Source organism: Myxine glutinosa, chromosome 2 (assembly GCF_964187855.1).
Source record: "Myxine glutinosa chromosome 2, kmMyxGlut1.1, whole genome shotgun sequence".
Taxonomy (NCBI): domain Eukaryota; kingdom Metazoa; phylum Chordata; class Myxini; order Myxiniformes; family Myxinidae; genus Myxine; species Myxine glutinosa.
Genome location: NC_136262.1, coordinates 224,928,771 through 224,946,847, shown reverse-complemented (window position 1 = coordinate 224,946,847; position 18,077 = coordinate 224,928,771). Strand labels below are relative to the sequence as shown.

The 18,077-nt window shown below is 51.1% G+C and overlaps 1 protein-coding gene across 2 annotated transcripts in view; it reads right to left on the bottom strand.

Annotated features, from left to right (window-relative positions):
- The window catches only part of RNF4 (ring finger protein 4), a 50,590-nt gene extending 36,336 nt beyond the window's left edge, over window positions 1–14,254 (bottom strand). The window contains exon 1 of one of the 2 annotated variants that reach the window (XM_078772294.1): window positions 13,680–14,254. In XM_078772294.1, coding sequence (XP_078628420.1) covers window positions 13,680–13,926 — 247 coding nt within the window. In that variant the 5' untranslated portion in view covers window positions 13,927–14,254. The remainder of the gene's footprint in view (window positions 1–13,679) is intronic. The other variant, XM_078772295.1, reaches the window with a different exon arrangement.
- Window positions 14,255–18,077: the final 3,823 nt, after the last annotated feature.

The window sequence follows — 18,077 nt, the reverse complement described above, 5'->3', positions numbered from 1 at the left end:
CTACAACTACAACTACAACAACAGAGGAGAATGGGGGCGGCGCGGCGCGGGGGAGTGTGCGTCCTCACACCGGCTCGGTTAGCCGCCATTGACCATGTGCGCCGACGGGGTTACCATGAAGGGGCTGCCTGTCGGCCCCTCGTCAAGGGCGGAGCCGGTAACCCCCGCACCCAATGAGAAGCAACGGGCCGATTCCATCTGGGGCGGAGCTAACGAGCCGAGGGCGTGTCACTCCCCGCCGGATATACGCAGCGACTTACCGGACGTGACGTCAGATGCGCCCCCAGCTTGAGAAGACAAGTCACCACCTCCGAGCGCTGAGTGAGACCTCCCGCATCTTTGGACTGGACCGGGTCGATTTTGCCCCTGAGCCAAGGTGCACCTTGAGCCATCGAAGACCTGCCCCTCCTTGCCATCAATCCCCGTGTGAGTCAGTTTTGTCCCGTTTATCTGTCGTCTGTCGGGGCTAATATAAGAGTGTGTCTAAGTGCCTGCCTTTCTATGCTGTCCCTCTTGTCGTTGTAATCTGACCTTCCGCCCTAATATAACCTCCTCCGGAGGTCTTGAGAACCGTATCCCTGGTGTCGTGTCATTTTAATCCCAGCCGTTGTGTCCTTTTCCTTCATTGATTTAGCGTAGCGCGACTCGGCAACGTTCGAGTATAATCGGGTAACTTGTGCGGACACGGCGGCCATTCCGCTCGGCCCACCATAACATCAAAGTCGTGTCTGTAACAATTGGTGTCAGGAGTGTCGGATTCGGACCTGGGACTAAATTTGTTAGGCCCAAATTTTGGGAAGTAGAATTCGATCCGGAGCGCGTTTACGCGCTCGAAATTATAAAGGCGAAATTTGATTGTGTTTTACAAAATATAAAAACCCGAATTTTGAAAGTCGCGCTATGGCGGATCAAGACAGCTGGGGTCCGGTAGAGGAGAGTGAGGCAGGGTCGGTCCAGGACCAAATTGAGGGACGCGAGGAGAGCGAAGCAGCGAGGGTAGCAGACGCACAAATTAGCGTCGTTGCGCCCGACATGGCGGGCGCGCGAAATGGCGCCTCGCACATGGCCACGGCGCCCACGCCCGCGACCGTGGTAGCGCCACCGGTGGATTCGAACCTTTTCCTCCTGCAAATGAGGGCCTTTATGGAACAAATGGGAGACCAAATTGGAGGTTTGAAAAACAGTATGGGGGTAATGAGGGACGAAATGAGGGCTGATAGTGAGCGATTAGAGGGCCAAATGGGGGTAATGAGGGACGAAGCGAGGGGTACCGGTGAGGGGTTAGACAACGGGATAAAAGAGGTGAAAAATGGGTTAATGGGGGTAGAAAATAGAATGGCTGCCCAGGAGAATCAGATAGAGGGAGTGAAAAATGGGTTAGAGGGGTTAGAAAACAGGATGGAAGGCAAATTGAGGGACATGAGGGACCAAGCGGAAAGGGAAGTTAACCAAATGGGGCAGCAGATAGAGGGGGTCAGAATGGGGGTAGAAACCAAACTGGATGCTCACAGGGAGGAAATGGAGCAGATGAGGGTGGCATCTGGGCAGGAGATGCAAGTGATGGGAGAGGAGATCAGAAGAGGAGTGAGTGAGGAGGTCGGAGGAGTGCGCGAGGAGGTGAGGCACTGTAAGGAGCGCATGGAGAAGGAGGTGAGAAAGGGGACTGTAAAATTGCAAAGTGGTATAGAGGAGTTGACGCTGGGAGTAGAACAACTGACAGTGGGACAAAAGGAGTTGGGGGACCAGGTAAAGAAGAACACAGCGGTAATAGAGGGTTTAAAATCGACACAGAAGGAGATGAAAAAGGACGTAGGGGTAATTAAAAAAGAGTGTCAGACGGTACATGAGGACCTGACGAGGAAAATGGACAAGGTGGTAGAGGTGATGGAGGTTAAAGAGCGGGAGGTGCGGGAGCACATAGAAAAAAATAAAGTGGAGTTAGAGGAAGAGCTTAAAGGGGCGCACGAAGAGATGAAGGAGGTGAAGCAGAAATTAGAAGAAGTGGAAGAAGGGGTGAGCGAAATTAAGAAGCGACGGAGAGAGGATAAGAAAGAGATAAAGGAGGAAGTAAAAGAATTGGTCCAAAGTCTGTGTTCGGATCGTGATGATGTGCTCATTAACCGGATGAGGGATTCGCAGGTGATGGAGGAGAAGCGAAGAGAAAGAGGACCCGGTGTAAGTGGTGACCAATATGGTCGTGCGTATGATGCGCCAGGTGATTTAATAAGCTTGGGGGTCGAGATAGACCCGGATGTTCGTGAGAGGCCACGAGTGAGGTGTATGGCTGGTCCGGAGGGTATGGAACGAGAGGTGCGAGGTGTGAGTGAGCAAGGTTGTGGTGGTATGGAATGGGTAGCGGGTTGCGGAGGTGTGACCCATGCATTGACACCAACAGGGGTAGTTGTTGGAGGGACCGGGGAGGCACGAGAGCCCCTTGGGGGTAATGTACTGTGGGGGCCCGGCCGGTTCGGCCCCGCGCTGACCCCGCAAGGGGCGACGCACGGGGTCCGGCAGGCGGGCAACGACTCGCATGCGAGGTGGTCCCACAAGGTCCCACTCGCGCCGTATGACGGCAAGAGTGATCTACACGCGTACCTGGCGCAGTTCGACTGTGTGTGTAAGGGCAACGGTTGGGGTGAGGACGAAGGTGGAGTACACCTGGTGGCCGCATTGCGCGGCGCGGCGGCGGAGGTGCTGACGGCATTACCAGCGGGTGCTCTCACCCTGCCAGCCCTCCGCGACGCCCTAATTAATCGATTCGGCATTGAACAGCAGAGCGAGCTTGTTAAAGCTCAGCTCGCGCTGCGAAAACGCAAGCCCCAGGAAGCCATCGGGGAACTTGCCCACGACATTCGCCGCGCAGTGGGGATCGCACATGCTAGCATGGCAGCGGATTCCCGGGAAAGCCTGGCGCTGGACCATTTTATCCAGGCCCTTCCGGACATTGAGCTCCGGCAACAGCTCGCCATGTGGCGCCCGCAGACTCTGAGCCAGGCGGCTGACGCTGCGGCCCGTTGGGAAGCAGCGAGGCCCCTGGCCCGGGGGGCGAGCGTCTCGCAATGGCGGTCCGCCAGGTGGGACCCCCGATGGAGGGCGGACCCCTTAGGGGGCCCGCCCCCGACGTGGGTCCTGACCTGGCGGGCATGGTCCGGAGGCTGGTGGACCAGCGCCTGGCGGGACCTGGACCATGGCAGGCGGCCCCGGAGGTGGCCCGCGGTGGACCACGAGCGGGTAATCCAATTCGGACCTACAGGGGGGGAAATTTGGAATTCCGGAGACAAGCACCTTACCAGGTGAGGTGCTATACTTGCAACCGTCTGGGTCACCTGGCGCGGCACTGTCGAGCCACGCGCCGGGATGATCCCCGGCGGTTGAGGTCCTCAACTCCGCCCAGGGGGGAGCGGGTTAGCCGACCCCAGACACCCCCCCGCCAGACCCCGGGAAACTAGAAGGTGTCGGGCACGTAGGGCGGTGTTCGGCAGCAGAGGATGGAGGAGAGCCCTCATTGACGCGGCAGGTCATTTATTGTGGCCAAATTGGAACCGGTAGCCTGACAATTAGATGCAAAATTGCCGGCGTGGGGGTAGACGCCGTAGTGGACACAGGAGCTAGCGCCACGATCATCAGCCCTGTGGTCCTTGATTCAAGCGCAGGTGACTGGGATAAGATCCAGCGCCTGCAAAATTATAGTTTGCAGCTTGCTACCGGGGTAACGGCCCCGATCATAGGGCGTGGTTCTGTGACCCTCAAGTTAGGGTCGGTAAGGAGGGAGATAGATGTTTGGGTGGCGGAGGTGTGCGACCCATGTTTAATAGGGTTGGATTTGTTGACTGCCAGCGGTTGTAAAATCGACTTGTGCCGGGGGATCCTGCAGGTGGGAGTAGAAGAGCTGCCGTTAGGGGGAGTGAGCACGGCCGAGAGAGCGGAGCTGGAGGCTTCCGAGGCCGTGACCATCCCCCCAAGGGCCGAGGCGATAGTGCCGGCCCGGTGGGCAGCTCGCCCAACATGGCAGGAGTCCTGCGGCCTGGTCGAACCGGTGGCAGCGCAGTCCATACCGGGTTTAATCGTGGGCCGCACCCTTGTAAAAACGGACGGACCGGTAGTGGCCGTCCGAGTAATAAATATGAGTACAGAACCACGCACTATAGTAAGGGGCACGAGGGTAGCTGGCTGCACCCCAGTTGAGGAAGTCGCGACAGTGAGGGGCGAGAACGTCCAGCCGAGCCGACCCCGGGGGGAGCCTTCAATAACAAGTAGGAATTGGCCCGATCCCATTTGCGAGATGGTAAATCGTAGTAGCGTAGAGTTGGGAGGTACCCAGAGGGAGGCCTTACACAAACTGGTTGGGTCCCATTTGGACCTCTTCTCCCTGTCCACCGAGGATATTGGACGTACGGGCCTGGTGAAACATCAGATCCACACCGGTGAGGCCCGGCCTATTCGTCAGGCCGCCCGACGGCTCCCTTGGAGCAAGAGGGCGGAAGCTGATGAGCAGGTTGAAAAAATGCTCGACGCAGGCGTGATCGAGCCCTCGGGAAGTCCTTGGATGTCACCTGTTGTGCTGGTCAAAAAGAAGGATGGGACCACGCGGTTCTGCGTGGACTATCGCCAGCTAAACAACGTGACACTCAAGGACTCATATCCCCTGCCAAGGATTGATGACACCCTCGATGCCGTTGCGGGCTCAAATTGGTTCTCGACTTTGGACCTCAAGAGTGGGTATTGGCAGGTGGAGATGGATCGGGCAGGGAAGGAGAAAACGGCATTTTCCACAGGTAAGGGACTGTATCAGTTTACTGTGATGCCGTTTGGTTTGTGTAACGCCCCCGCCACCTTTGAAAGATTGATGGAGCATGTACTAGGCGGCATGCCATGGCAGTCATGCCTGGTGTACCTGGATGACGTCCTGGTACATGCCCAAACGTTCCCCCAGGCAGTAGCTAATTTGGACCAGGTGTTCGGGTGCCTCAGACAGGCAGGGTTGAAGCTGAACCCGAGTAAGTGCACTTTGTTTGCAAGAGAGGTGGCCTATCTAGGTCACGTGATCGGCCGCGAGGGGGTAAAAACGGACCCAGACAAAATTAAAGCGGTAGAGGAGTGGCCCGCACCACGTACCATCAAAGAGGTGCGGGGATTTTTGGGACTCTGCTCCTACTACCGGCGCTTTGTGGCGAAATTTGCGGAGTTGGCCCGTCCCCTCCACCGGCTTACGGAGAAGGGGACGCGATTTAATTGGACACGGGAGTGCCACGAGGCCTTCCAAAAATTGAAGGGGTGTCTGACATCCGCACCCCTTCTAGCGTACCCCACTAGCAACGGGGCATTTACCCTGGACACGGATGCGAGCCAGGAAGGATTGGGCGCAGTTTTGTCTCAGACACAGGAGGGCGTGGAGAGAGTGATTGGTTATTATAGTCGGGCCTTAAGTAGGCCCGAGAGAAATTATTGCGTCACTCGCAAAGAGTTATTGGCTATGCTGGCTGCCATGAACCATTTCCACCCGTACTTGTACGGGCGGAAATTTTTGGTTAGAACTGACCATTCCTCCTTGCAATGGCTCCTTCGGTTCAAGGAACCAGAGGGCCAAATTGCAAGGTGGTTGGAAAAGTTGCAGCAGTACGATTTTGATGTGGCCCATAGGGCCGGGAAGGCCCATGGTAATGCGGACGCACTCTCTCGGCGTCCTTGTCTGGGGGAAAACTGCAAATTTTGTGCGAGACACGAGGAGAGGGAACAATTGGGCGATTCGGACCCGACCCTCGTTGTCCGGGCAACCCGGGTGAGAGGGCCAATTTTGCCACTAACCGCAGATGAGGAATTCGGAACTTTGGCATGGAGCACGGCCCAGCAGGAGGATCCTGTCCTGGGGCCAGTATTCAATTGGGTCAAATTGGGGCAAAGACCAAAGGGGGAAGAGGTCACCCCCCTCGGGGCACAAACAAAGGCATATTGGGCTCAGTGGCAGACCCTGGAATTGAAGGATAACATCTTGTATCGCAAGTGGGTGGAGGTTCCCTATGATAGAACTTCCTGGCTGGTGATAGTCCCTGACAAATTCAAGAACGTCATATTGCAACAGGTGCATGGTACCCGCTCCGGCGGCCATTTGGGCAGGACAAAGACAATATCGCGGGTACGCCGGAGGTTTTATTGGGTGAATATGGGGCGCGACATACAGGACTGGTGTCGGAGATGCGACGCCTGTACTGCCAAAAAGGGACCAGCACGGAGGATGAGGGCCCCCCTTCAATTACACCAGGTGGGGGGCCCCCTAGAGCGGGTGGCCATGGATATCTTAGGCCCACTACCCCGCACCCGCCTCCGTAATAAGTACATCCTCGTTGTGATGGACTACTTCACCAAGTGGCCGGAGGCCTACGCCCTCCCCAACCAAGAAGCAGGGGTGGTAGCGCAGGCCTTCGTGGAAGGATTTGTGTGCCGGCATGGGATTCCACAGGAGTTGCACACCGACCAGGGACGAAATTTTGAGAGCAAATTGCTAAAAGATGTGTGCAGTCTCCTGTCAATTCGGAAAACAAGAACCACGCCCTTGCGGCCACAATCTGACGGGATGGTGGAACGGTTCAACAGAACATTGATACAACAACTGGCACTGTTCACCGCCACCCGTCAGGATGACTGGGACGAACATCTCCCTTATTTGCTTATGGCCTACCGAACCAGCCAGCACGGGGCCACCGCATGCAGTCCAGCATTGCTTATGTATGGGCGGGAGTTACGGGCTCCCGCCGACTTGCTATGCGGTCCCGTGCCAGACACAGTGGTTAACCCGCCGAGGGAGGGGTACGCACGTCACCTAGAGGAAGGCATGGAGCTAGTCCATGCCTTCGCCCGCCGCCAACTCCATCTGGCGGGGGAAAAGATGAAGCGCAGGTACGACGACCAGAGCCAGGGGAGTCAATACGCTCCGGGGATGAAGATTTGGTTCTTTAATCCCCGGAGGCGGAAGGGAAGGTGCCCAAAGCTCACCTCCCCCTGGCAAGGCCCAGGAGTCGTCCTGTCGCAAATCTGTGACGTGGTCATTAAGATCAAAATGGGGCCACGAGCCCTCCCTCGGATCGTCCACGCCGACCGGATAAGGCCTTACACCGGCGAGCAGGCGCCCCCGTGGATTGCCTCGGCTTTAGATGCCGAGGCGGGACCCAGTACCTCTGAATAAGGGGGGCTTATTAGTGCCAGAGGACTGGGGAATTGAGGAGCGATAGGCCCGGTGGGTAAGGGTGGCATCCCTGCCACCCTTCCCATGGTGGGGCAGAGGAGCTATAGCTTATGGGGTGTATGGCAGTGAAAACTAGCCCGGGTGGGTTAGGTTATATTGATAGGGATCTAGCGAAGATGACATTAGGTGACGTTAAGTTTAGTTAGTGACTGATACCTGTAGTGGGGACGCAGGTAGTTTAGTGTGGATGATAATGACGAGGGAGCGCAATAGTTTAAAGGGACGACTGGGAAGCGCAAGTTTCAGAAGGGAGTAGTTAGCTGAGATGATGCCGTGTGTGTGTGAGGATGGAACAGGTGTGATTGCACAGGTGTGCAACTGGACAGGTGTGTGGAGCAGTGTGTGAGTAATGAGTGTTGTGGATCAGCGCGAATGCGCTTGGGGAGAGAAGGGTGCAGGTGGCACCAAGAATGAGAGCACAGGTGTGCAAGTACAGGTGTGTGGAGAGAGTTGGAGTAAGTGGTACGGAGTAGAGTGGATGGTGCGAAGGTGTGAATGGGGGAAGAGTGGACCCCCATCACGGATACCCGGGGCGGGTAGTGTAAGTGTTAGGTAGAGGGTACAGGTAAATTGTGGTTGGATATTGGCATCTGTGGTGCGGGTGACAGAATGGTATTTGGATGGGTGCATTAGTGTTGTGGAAATGGCTGGGCGTGTAGCCTGTTAGTGTGTGTAGTTGGTTTTGGCACTCCACCACTGTGAGGATGTCGGCCAGGTGAGGCCGCAGGTGGGCTCTGGGAGCCGGTAGTTGTGAGTGGGTGCCTGAGGATCCCGGGTGTGGATCGGGCAGCCCAGTGCCAGAGAGGGCACCGAGTGGGGAAAGCGCCAGAGGGCCTTCCCCAGGTAGTTAGGTTAGGGTAAGGAGCAGGTAAGCTCGGAGGCAACTGCAGTGGTGGAGGTGTGCAGGTGGGTAGACCCGCTGGGAGAGGTACACGCCACAGCCCAGAAATTGTGCGAGGGCACCGGGAGATGAATCGGGGGAGTGAGACCCCAAATTGAAAAGCACCACAGTTTGGACAATGGGAATTGGTTTTTAGAACCCATAGTGTAAGAGGGCCAATGGTTTGGCAGGAGAAAGACCCCGGGTAGTGTAAAGTTGTTAAAGTCATTTGGGAGATAGTTAGGATTGATGAACCTGTCGCACCATACGCAGCCACTTACCTGTGGTGATGATGATGACTCCACACCTGTGTTTTCTTTGTTCTGTGTGCAGGAAATGAGAATTGCTGTGAGGATTTGTGAGACGCATCACGACGTGGATGAGACATTGGGGTGATTCCATCTCTCCCTCCTTAGGAGGGACTGATGATGAATTGGTAATGGCAAATTTTGATGTTCAGTTGGAGATGGCAAATTTTGATGAGAGTTGAAAATGGCAAATTTGATTGGTTAGGAGGGAGAGAAGACGAATTTGGTATATGGGAGGAACGGGGAAGACAGTAGGGATGTTTGTGATTTGTAAAATAGATGTTTATGGGTAGTGTTGTGTTTTGTGGATACAGTAAGGGGTAAGGGAGGGGCCATGTAGGTTACCTGGTGGGGGGGGGGGGGCGTACGGTAGGAACGTACCTGTCTCACCTGGTTCCCATGTGCCCCCAGTGTGCATCATCTTATATTGCGTGCACTTTTGCGCCCTTACCACCTTACTCACTTGTCTGCTTCTTTTGTCTCCCACCTCCGAGGATCTGGCTTTGGGGCAGAGAGAGAGGAGAGAGAGGTGCTGGCTACGCAGTTGTGGGCCTGCACTTTCGCTGCTTGCTGCCTGGATCGATACACCATATGGACCGCAATGTTTGTGGCCGCCCACCATGGACCGCAGTTCTGTTGCGGCCAAGCACCACCCATTGATGGACCTCTGGGTCAACGTGGCACCTATGCCAAACAGGTGAACCACTAATAGTTGGCTCCCTGACGGCCACGATAAAGAAATGGACGCGGTTGGCGCCTTTCTTTATTTTTCTAAGGAAGCCAGAACACCAAGTGCACCACACGAAGAGCAAGAGACACCTGCAGGGTTAGGGGTTGTTGAATTTATTTTTATTCATTGAACAATGGTGACTGCACCGATTGGTGCTGGGGTGGTGCTTTTGGTGCTTGGATGGGGTGCTCTGCACATTATTAAAGGCCGTAAGGCCACAGAGCACTCGTGGGTTGGTGTATCGATGCTGGCATGCGTGCTCTCTCTATGCATAACATCTGCATGTGTTCCTCCAAAAACAGGTCCTGGATCGTAGTGTAAATATCAGCGTCGTCTTGTAAATAATGCTCCCTACCGGCTGTATGTTTAGTTTGCGAATTCTTTCCGCAATTCGGTTATCCTGTGGGTGTGTTTCTGTGAGGAGAAGGGTGCAACGTCGCAGGGGGACATATTTACTCATTTGTGAACATCTGTAAAACTGTCGCACTCAGGGTAGAGTTAATAGTAGAGGGAACTACATCTGAGTGCCACACTAAAATAGGTAAAAATTTATCGGGTCGGGACGCCCCGAGGGTAGAGAAGGGTGCAATGTTGCGGATATGGGACTTGGCCTCAATATCCGCTTGTAAATATTCCCCTATTTCCCCAATACTCCCCAACTATCCCTAATCCCCCATTCCCTAGTCCCATTGCCTGTAAATAACACTCTGTAGAACCGACCTTCCCCTTTTTCCCCCATTAAATGTCGTGCCCAGGTTCACCGCATCTCACGTAGACAACTATAGGACATCTTGCTAGTAATTCTTCGTCTATGTCAGTTAAGGACTCGTTTCCATTAATTCTGACTCTTCGTTGCACCAGAATGTGATCGTATGGCACCAGTAGTGAGTTTAGGACCTCCCATTACCTCCTCCCATCTTCCCCATGAAACAACAACAACAACAACAACTACAACTACAACTACAACAACAGAGGAGAATGGGGGCGGCGCGGCGCGGGGGAGTGTGCGTCCTCACACCGGCTCGGTTAGCCGCCATTGACCATGTGCACCGACGGGGTTACCACGAAGGGGCTGCCTGTCGGCCCCTCGTCAAGGGCGGAGCCGGTAACCCCCGCACCCAATGAGAAGCAACGGGCCGATTCCATCTGGGGCGGAGCTAACGAGCCGAGGGCGTGTCACTCCCCGCCGGATATACGCAGCGACTTACCGGACGTGACGTCAGATGCGCCCCCAGCTTGAGAAGACAAGTCACCACCTCCGAGCGCTGAGTGAGACCTCCCGCATCTTTGGACTGGACCGGGTCGATTTTGCCCCTGAGCCAAGGTGCACCTTGAGCCATCGAAGACCTGCCCCTCCTTGCCATCAATCCCCGTGTGAGTCAGTTTTGTCCCGTTTATCTGTCGTCTGTCGGGGCTAATATAAGAGTGTGTCTAAGTGCCTGCCTTTCTATGCTGTCCCTCTTGTCGTTGTAATCTGACCTTCCGCCCTAATATAACCTCCTCCGGAGGTCTTGAGAACCGTATCCCTGGTGTCGTGTCATTTTAATCCCAGCCGTTGTGTCCTTTTCCTTCATTGATTTAGCGTAGCGCGACTCGGCAACGTTCGAGTATAATCGGGTAACTTGTGCGGACACGGCGGCCATTCCGCTCGGCCCACCATAACATCAAAGTCGTGTCTGTAACAATACAAAGCGATATTCAGGAGATCCGCCAGAATGAATGTTGGTGCCAACTGACAATTATTTTGAAAGGAAGCGGGAAGGCGGCAGGCAATGCGCACACCTGGCCGCCAATGTGACATCAGCCTGGATATTTATCAATACCGCAAGGTGGAAGCACGCCTAGCCAGCGAGCTGCAGCTTTTGTCAAGCCAGTTATCACTGGTTATGTTATCAGTACCGCAAGCGGATATGCAGTCTATACAACAACAACAACCGCAAGGTGGAAGCATTCCTGTGTGCTGATGCCAGCGAGCTGCGGCTTTTGGCCAGCCAGTTATCGATCATTATCTAAAATGCTGCACCAAGTTACATATGTGGATTTATGGTAATAATCACTTCTTAATTAACAAGTTAGTTTGTATGAACATAAACACTATTTATGGCTGTGATTTTCACGGGTTACCGCTCGTATAGTATTAATATATTGTTACGGATCTCCAACGTCGGCCTTTTCCCCTTACCAAGGGGGGGTTAATCCCCTTGTCTGTTACTGACCGACGTGATCCTGAAGTTACCCCGTTCCTTCCGGTCGGTATTAGGTAGGGTTGCTGGTCAATTTGGTCCTGTTACCTAATTACCAACACCGACCGTGAAGCAAGGAGATAAGCTCCCACCCGAGCCGCAGCGTTGGTGGATACGCCGAGCGAAGCGAGCCGCGACTCGGGCCGTTAACAATGAGACTAAACCCGATTCTGAGCGGTTCCTACTCGTACCACGTTTACCCAATGAGAGAAAGGACGGATGCGATCGGACAAGAGGAAACCAGAGTATAGGAAGAACAAAGATGGGTTTATTAATTATATACAAGAAAGAAGAAGAGGAAACGAAAGAATGTACAGGACAGGAGGAAGAAGAAGCAGCACACAGGGCAGTCTTATGGCAGTCTTATTCTTAATACCCCAGACAAACGTACACACTCACACGGGGATTGTAGATGGTTGATGGAACAGGTAGAGGGTCCAGCGATGGGGTCCAGGCTCCGGTCCAGCGGCGAAACCCGGCAGGCAGCTCCGCATGTAGTTGAGCGCGACCGGACAGTTTTATATAGCGGGGGGAAGCTGGTGTCCTGCGTACATAATATTTGCACGCTCGTGCTAAACGCCCTCTCTCCAAAGTCCTCCTTTATCAGCGCGCCGTATATCTCATAAGGTTCTTCTCAATGCGCTCTCACCCATCAACCTGTAATGCGCGCTTCCAATAAGGGTTCTTTGTGATCACGACAGTCAAGCGCATTAGTCCTTCTCCGCATATGGTTCTCTTAACAACGCCAGCGAGTGAGTCCTCCAAGTCCTCTGAATAGCGCCGCTCTCGCACGAGTCCTCTCAGATCCAACCTTCCACTCGAGTGCTTCGCGAGAGTCCTGTGTAAGGGCTTTGCGTTCGCGCTTATATAACTCGCCCAGCGATCACTCCACGAGCTCAAAAAACCACGCCTGTCGGCGATGTCACCTCAGCCCTGGTTGGCTGGTGAGGGCTTACTGGCCATGCCTTTGACGACTGGATGACGTGGCCACACCTTCTTCTTGGCGCTCTGCCTCCTTTCTCGGGCCTAACCTCGTGGCTTATGGCGGCGTCGAGCGAGCGCTAAGGCAGCGAACGCTGCTAACAAAGGCGCGTAACAATTGGGAGGGGCCATGGGCAGACTGGAGGGCGCGTAATGGCGTCGCTTGGAGAGGGAGGTTGCAAAATGGACGGAATGGGGCCTACTCCTTATTTAATTGACACAACGCAGATTCAACTATTGGAAACACGGCCTTATCTAAAACACATACTCATGAAATAACTGAAGTCCTATGGTGGCCTACGTGTTGCTTGTGGACTAACTACGGGTTCTACCTTTAACCTTTTAATAATGTCATATTTACACAAGTGTGGGTTCTAAAACCACAACAATACCAAAATATAATGTTAAATCACGATTGTATTGAGATATCAAACCAGCGAACCATCGTCATCTGTTCTATTCTGGATTTGGGAGCAAGGTCTGTTTCGATCGGATTTCAAAATCATAATTGTATTGAAGAATTTCTGAAACCTCCTACTTACCTTACGATACCCGCTGGGACCTCAAAACGGGTTATTATATTTCCTTTTAGTAAAATATGCAACTATAATGGTTACTAAGCACTGTCCCCCTGTCATGTGACTAGATCCTCAGCTCTGATTGGTGGACATTTGTGAGGGACATACATACATACACCGTCCTGTGAGGGACAACAATTTTCTGGAAGAAATGGTGCATTATTTGAAAAAGTGCAAGGGTGCCAATATTTTTGACCACGACTGTATATGCTGATCTCATCAGTTTTCTGCAAGCCTCTTTTCCTTGCCGGTGCAAATCTCCAACCAGAACGGCACTCGGTAGAGCGCATACCTTCACTGGACTGAAAAGTTTTTTTGTATCCCTCTGAGGCCAGATAAGCATCCCTACCTTCACCAAAATCTCATGAGCTTGTTCTTGTCACTTACCCAACTCATCCACAAAGTTCTGTCCGAATCGGTCCATAACTTTTTGAGACATCGTGCTATATATTGTTTTTGGCCCTGTCTCTCAATGTTGTCATTTAAATATTCTAGTATCCAGATCTGGATCTTCACTAAAATCTAATCAATTCGTCCTTATCACACACCAAACTGTGCACAAATTTTCGTATGAATCAATCGGTCCATAACCTTTTGAGATACCCACTTCATAGACAGACAGACATGGGTGAAAACAACCTCCATCCTCCACCTTCGGTGGCAGAGGTAAACATACTACTCCAACGCTAGCACAACAACCCTTATTGAAGTCGACTCACCAGCAACCCCCAGAGATGGTAGAAGTTCGCTCGCCTGAGCCATAGCAAGAGACGAGTGGTTTTGCTGCAATCTACGTCGCAGTGCTGCTCTGCCCGTCCTGTTGTTGCTGACACTACGTGCCTTCCTCTTACGTGTTACCTGTGGGCACAGGGTGGGTGAGCAAACATTAGTATTGCTGTGGTTTTGGATACTGTACCAAACTGTTTTGAGTAGTATACAGATACTGTTTTGAGTACATGACTGCATCAATGTACACCATAGGAATACCAAGACAGTTATTTTTGTACACCGCACCTTTCCTATGCCATCTCCAGGCGCTGCATAACGTCATTGCCGGGCATCGAAGGGGGCTCGGCAATGACGCACGCTGAAAGGGAGTACTCAGTTGTACACTGCACCTTTCCTATGCCATCTCCAGGCATTGCAAATCGTCACTGCTGGGCACCGAAGGGGGCTCGGCAGTGACGCACACTGAAAGGGAGTACTCAGTTTTCACTCTCGTTGTTACTTGCCGGAAAAAAATTCCGGCAAGTATGTTGATCTGTTCGTTTGTTTGTCTGTTTGTTACTTGCCGGAAAAGATTCCGGCAAGTATGTTGATCTGTTCGTTTGTTACTTGCCGGAAAAGATTCCGGCAAGTATGTTGATCTGTTCGTTTGTTACTTGCCGGAAAAGATTCCGGCAAGTATGTTGATCTGTTCGTTACTTGCCGGAAAAGATTCCGGCAAGTATGTTGATCTGTTCGTTTGTTTGTCTGTCTGTCTGTTTGTCTGTCTGTCTGTTTGTCTGTCTGTCTGTTTGCAGCACTGCGTCTACACCGTTGCACGGAGAATCGCCAAACTTTGCACACATATTGGTCTTGCCCTGGAATAGACTGTGCCCAATTGATGACGTCATCGGTGACGTGGTTCGGCCGCCATCTTGGAAAAACCGAAAAACTTTGCACCACTATATCTCCAAAAGTGCTGAACAGAAAAAATTGAGACATGGCTCATTGTAAAGAACTCTCCATGGGGAATAAAATATGTTAATGATGACGTCATATGTCACGTGGTCGGCCGCCATCTTGGAAAAACGGAAAAAGTTTGCACCGCTATATCTCCGAAAGTACTGAACAGAAAAAATTGAGACATGGCTCATTGTAAAGAACTATCCATGGGGAATAAAATATGTTAATGATGACATCATCAGTCACGTGGTCAGCCGCCATCTTGGAAAAACGGCAAAACTTTGCACCACCATATCTCCAAAAGTGCTGAACAGAAAAAATTGAGACATGGCTTATTGTAAAGAACTCTCCATGGGGAATAAAATATGTTAATGATGTCATATGCCACGTGGTCGGCCGCCATCTTGGAAAAACGGCAAAACTTTGCACCACTATATCTCCAAAAGTGCTGAACAGAAAAAATTGAGACATGGCTCATTGTAAAGAACTCTCCATGGGGAATAAAATATGTTAATGACGATGTCATATGTCACGTGGTGCGGCCGCCATTTTGGAACAACCGAAAAATTTTGCACATCCATATCTCTGAAAGTGCTGAATAGAAAAAATTGAGACATGGCTCATTGTAAAGAACTCTCCATGGGGAATAAAATATGTTAATGATGACGTCATCGGTCACGTGGTTCGACCACCATATTTGTCCTCAATGGCCAATAAAAAAGTAAATTCCGGCAAGTCCTCGGTCTCTGACCGATTTTTCATTTGTTTGTCTGTCTGTTTGCAGCACTGCGTCTACACCGTTTCACATAGAATCGCCAAACTTTGCACACATATTGGTCTTGCCCTGGAATGGACTGTGCCCAATTGATGACGTCATCGGTGACGTGGTTCGGCCGCCATCTTGGAAAAACCGAAAAACTTTGCACCTCTATATCTCCGAAAGTGCTGAATAGAAAAATTGAGACATGGCTCATTGTAAAGAACTCTCCATGGGGAATAAAATATGTTAATGATGATGCCATCGGTCACGTGGTTCGGCCGACATCTTGGAAAAACGGCAAAAACTTTGCACCACTATATCTCCAAAAGTGCAGAATGGAAAAAATTGAGACATGGCTCATTGTAAAGAATAAAATAAATATCATGGGGAATAAAATACCATGGGGAATAAAATATGTTAATGATGATGCCATCGGTCACGTGGTTCGGCCACCATCTTGGAAAAACCGAAAAACTTTGCACCTCCACATCTCCGAAAGTGCTGAATAGAAAAAATCGAGACATGGCTCATTGCAACGAACTCTCCATGTCGAATAAAATAAGTTAATGATGACATCATAGGTCACGTGGTTCGGCCGCCATCTTTGAAAAACCGAAAAACTTAGCACCTCTCTATCTCCGAAAGTGCTGAATAGAAAAAATTGAGACATGGCTCATTGCAACGGTTCGGTTCGGTCACGTGGTTCGGTTCGGCCACTCTCCATGGAAAAACTGAAAAACTTAGCACCTCTACATCTCCAAAAGTGCTGAATATAAAAAATTGAGACCTGGCTCATTGTAAAGAACTCTCCATGGGGAATAAAATATGTTAATGATGACGTCATTGGTCACGTGGTCGGCCGCCATCTTGGGAAAACGGCAAAACTTTGCACCACTATATCTCCAAAAGTGCTGAACAGAACATATTGAGACATGGCTCATTGTAAAGAACTCTCCATGGGGAATAAAATATGTTAATGATGACGTCATCAGTCACGTGGTCGGCCGCCATCTTGGAAAAACGGCAAAACTTTGCACCACTATATCTCCAAAAGTGCTGAATAGAAAAAATTGAGACCTGGCTCATTGTAAAGAACTCTCCATGGGGAATAAAATATGTTAATAATGACGTCATCGGTCACGTGGTTCGGCCGCCATCTTGGAAAATGGCAAAACTTTGCACCACTATATCTCCAAAAGTGCTGAACAGAAAAAATTGAGCCATGGCTCATTGTAAAGAACTTTCCATGGGGAATAAAATGTTAATGATGACGTCATCGGTCACGTGGTTCGGCCGCCATCTTGGAAAAACCCAAAAACTTTGCACCTCCATATCTCCGAAAGTGCTGAAAAGAAAAAATTGAGACATGGCTCATTGTAAAGAACTCTCCATGGGGAATAAAATATGTTAATGATGACGTCATCGGTCACGTGGTTCGACCGCCATATTTGTCCGAAATGGCAGATAAAAAAGGAAATTCCGGCAAGTCCTCGGTCTCTGACCGATTTTTCATTTGTTACTTGCCGGAAAAAATTTTCCGGCAAGTATGTTGATCTGTTCGTTTGTCTGTCTGTCTGTCTGTCTGTTTGTCTGTCTGTTTGCAGCACTGCGTCTACACCGTTGCACGTAGAATCGCCAAACTTTGCACACATATTGGTCTTGCCCTGGAATAGACTGTGCCCAATTGATGACGTCATCGGTGACGTGGTTCGGCCGCCATCTTGGAAAAACGGCAAAATCGGTGACGAGATCTCGCGAGATCTTGGAGACGGCGGCAGGGATTTTCGAAGCTCCACACGGTCTCCACGTTTTTCGAAGTTAAGTCTGTTCACAATTGTATTTTGTCGAAACTGTATTTATCTTTCGGTGTGTGAAGTTATTGTGTGCAACTTTGGTTGTTTCTCGGTGTTTATCTTTCATAAATTGATCGTCTGTTTGCCGTGTCGCGAGCAAGGCCTTGTACAGTGTGCACTGTACAACCTTGAGGCTTTGTTTTTCTCTCAGTGGTCCGTCGTTTGTGATCCAATAACTTTCGTTCTCTGTATTCCAAGTCTTTTCACCCATAGCCTACTTCCTTGTGTAAATCTCAACTCAAAAAAAAAAAAAAAAAAAAAAAAAAAAAAAAAAAAACATTTCCTTCTCTGTTCTCATTCGTTTATTCATTCTTATTCGTTCGTTCGTTCTTCGACCACGTGTTTCTCCCCCATTTCCCCAGATAGTTTCCACTCATAAACCTTCAATGTTTACACTTTCCCCTCAAGTTATGTATTCCGTCATATTTTATAACACCTTTTTCTTCTTCTTCTTTAAAAGGCTGCTTTCGACTTGCTCACCAAATCAATTCATCCCAAAAAAAATATCCATCTCCTATAGTGCCTTTGTTCTACATTCCCTAAACTCTCCTGCACTCCATCCTCCATCCAGCGTCCTCAAACGTATTTTTAACTCGAAGGTCACAAGAAACTCATTTTGCAATAAATGTTCGTTTCCCATAAATCGTACACTTTCAAAAATCCAATCTCACCCCTCCCCTCCAAATCTTCCCCATAACCCCTCCCCTCCAAATCTTCCCCATCACCCCTCCCCTCCAAATCTTCCCCATCACCCATCCCTTTCAAATCTCCCCCCTTGCCCCCTCCCTCCTAAACTACTCCCTCACCCCTCCCCGCCAAGACGCCCCCTCGCCCCT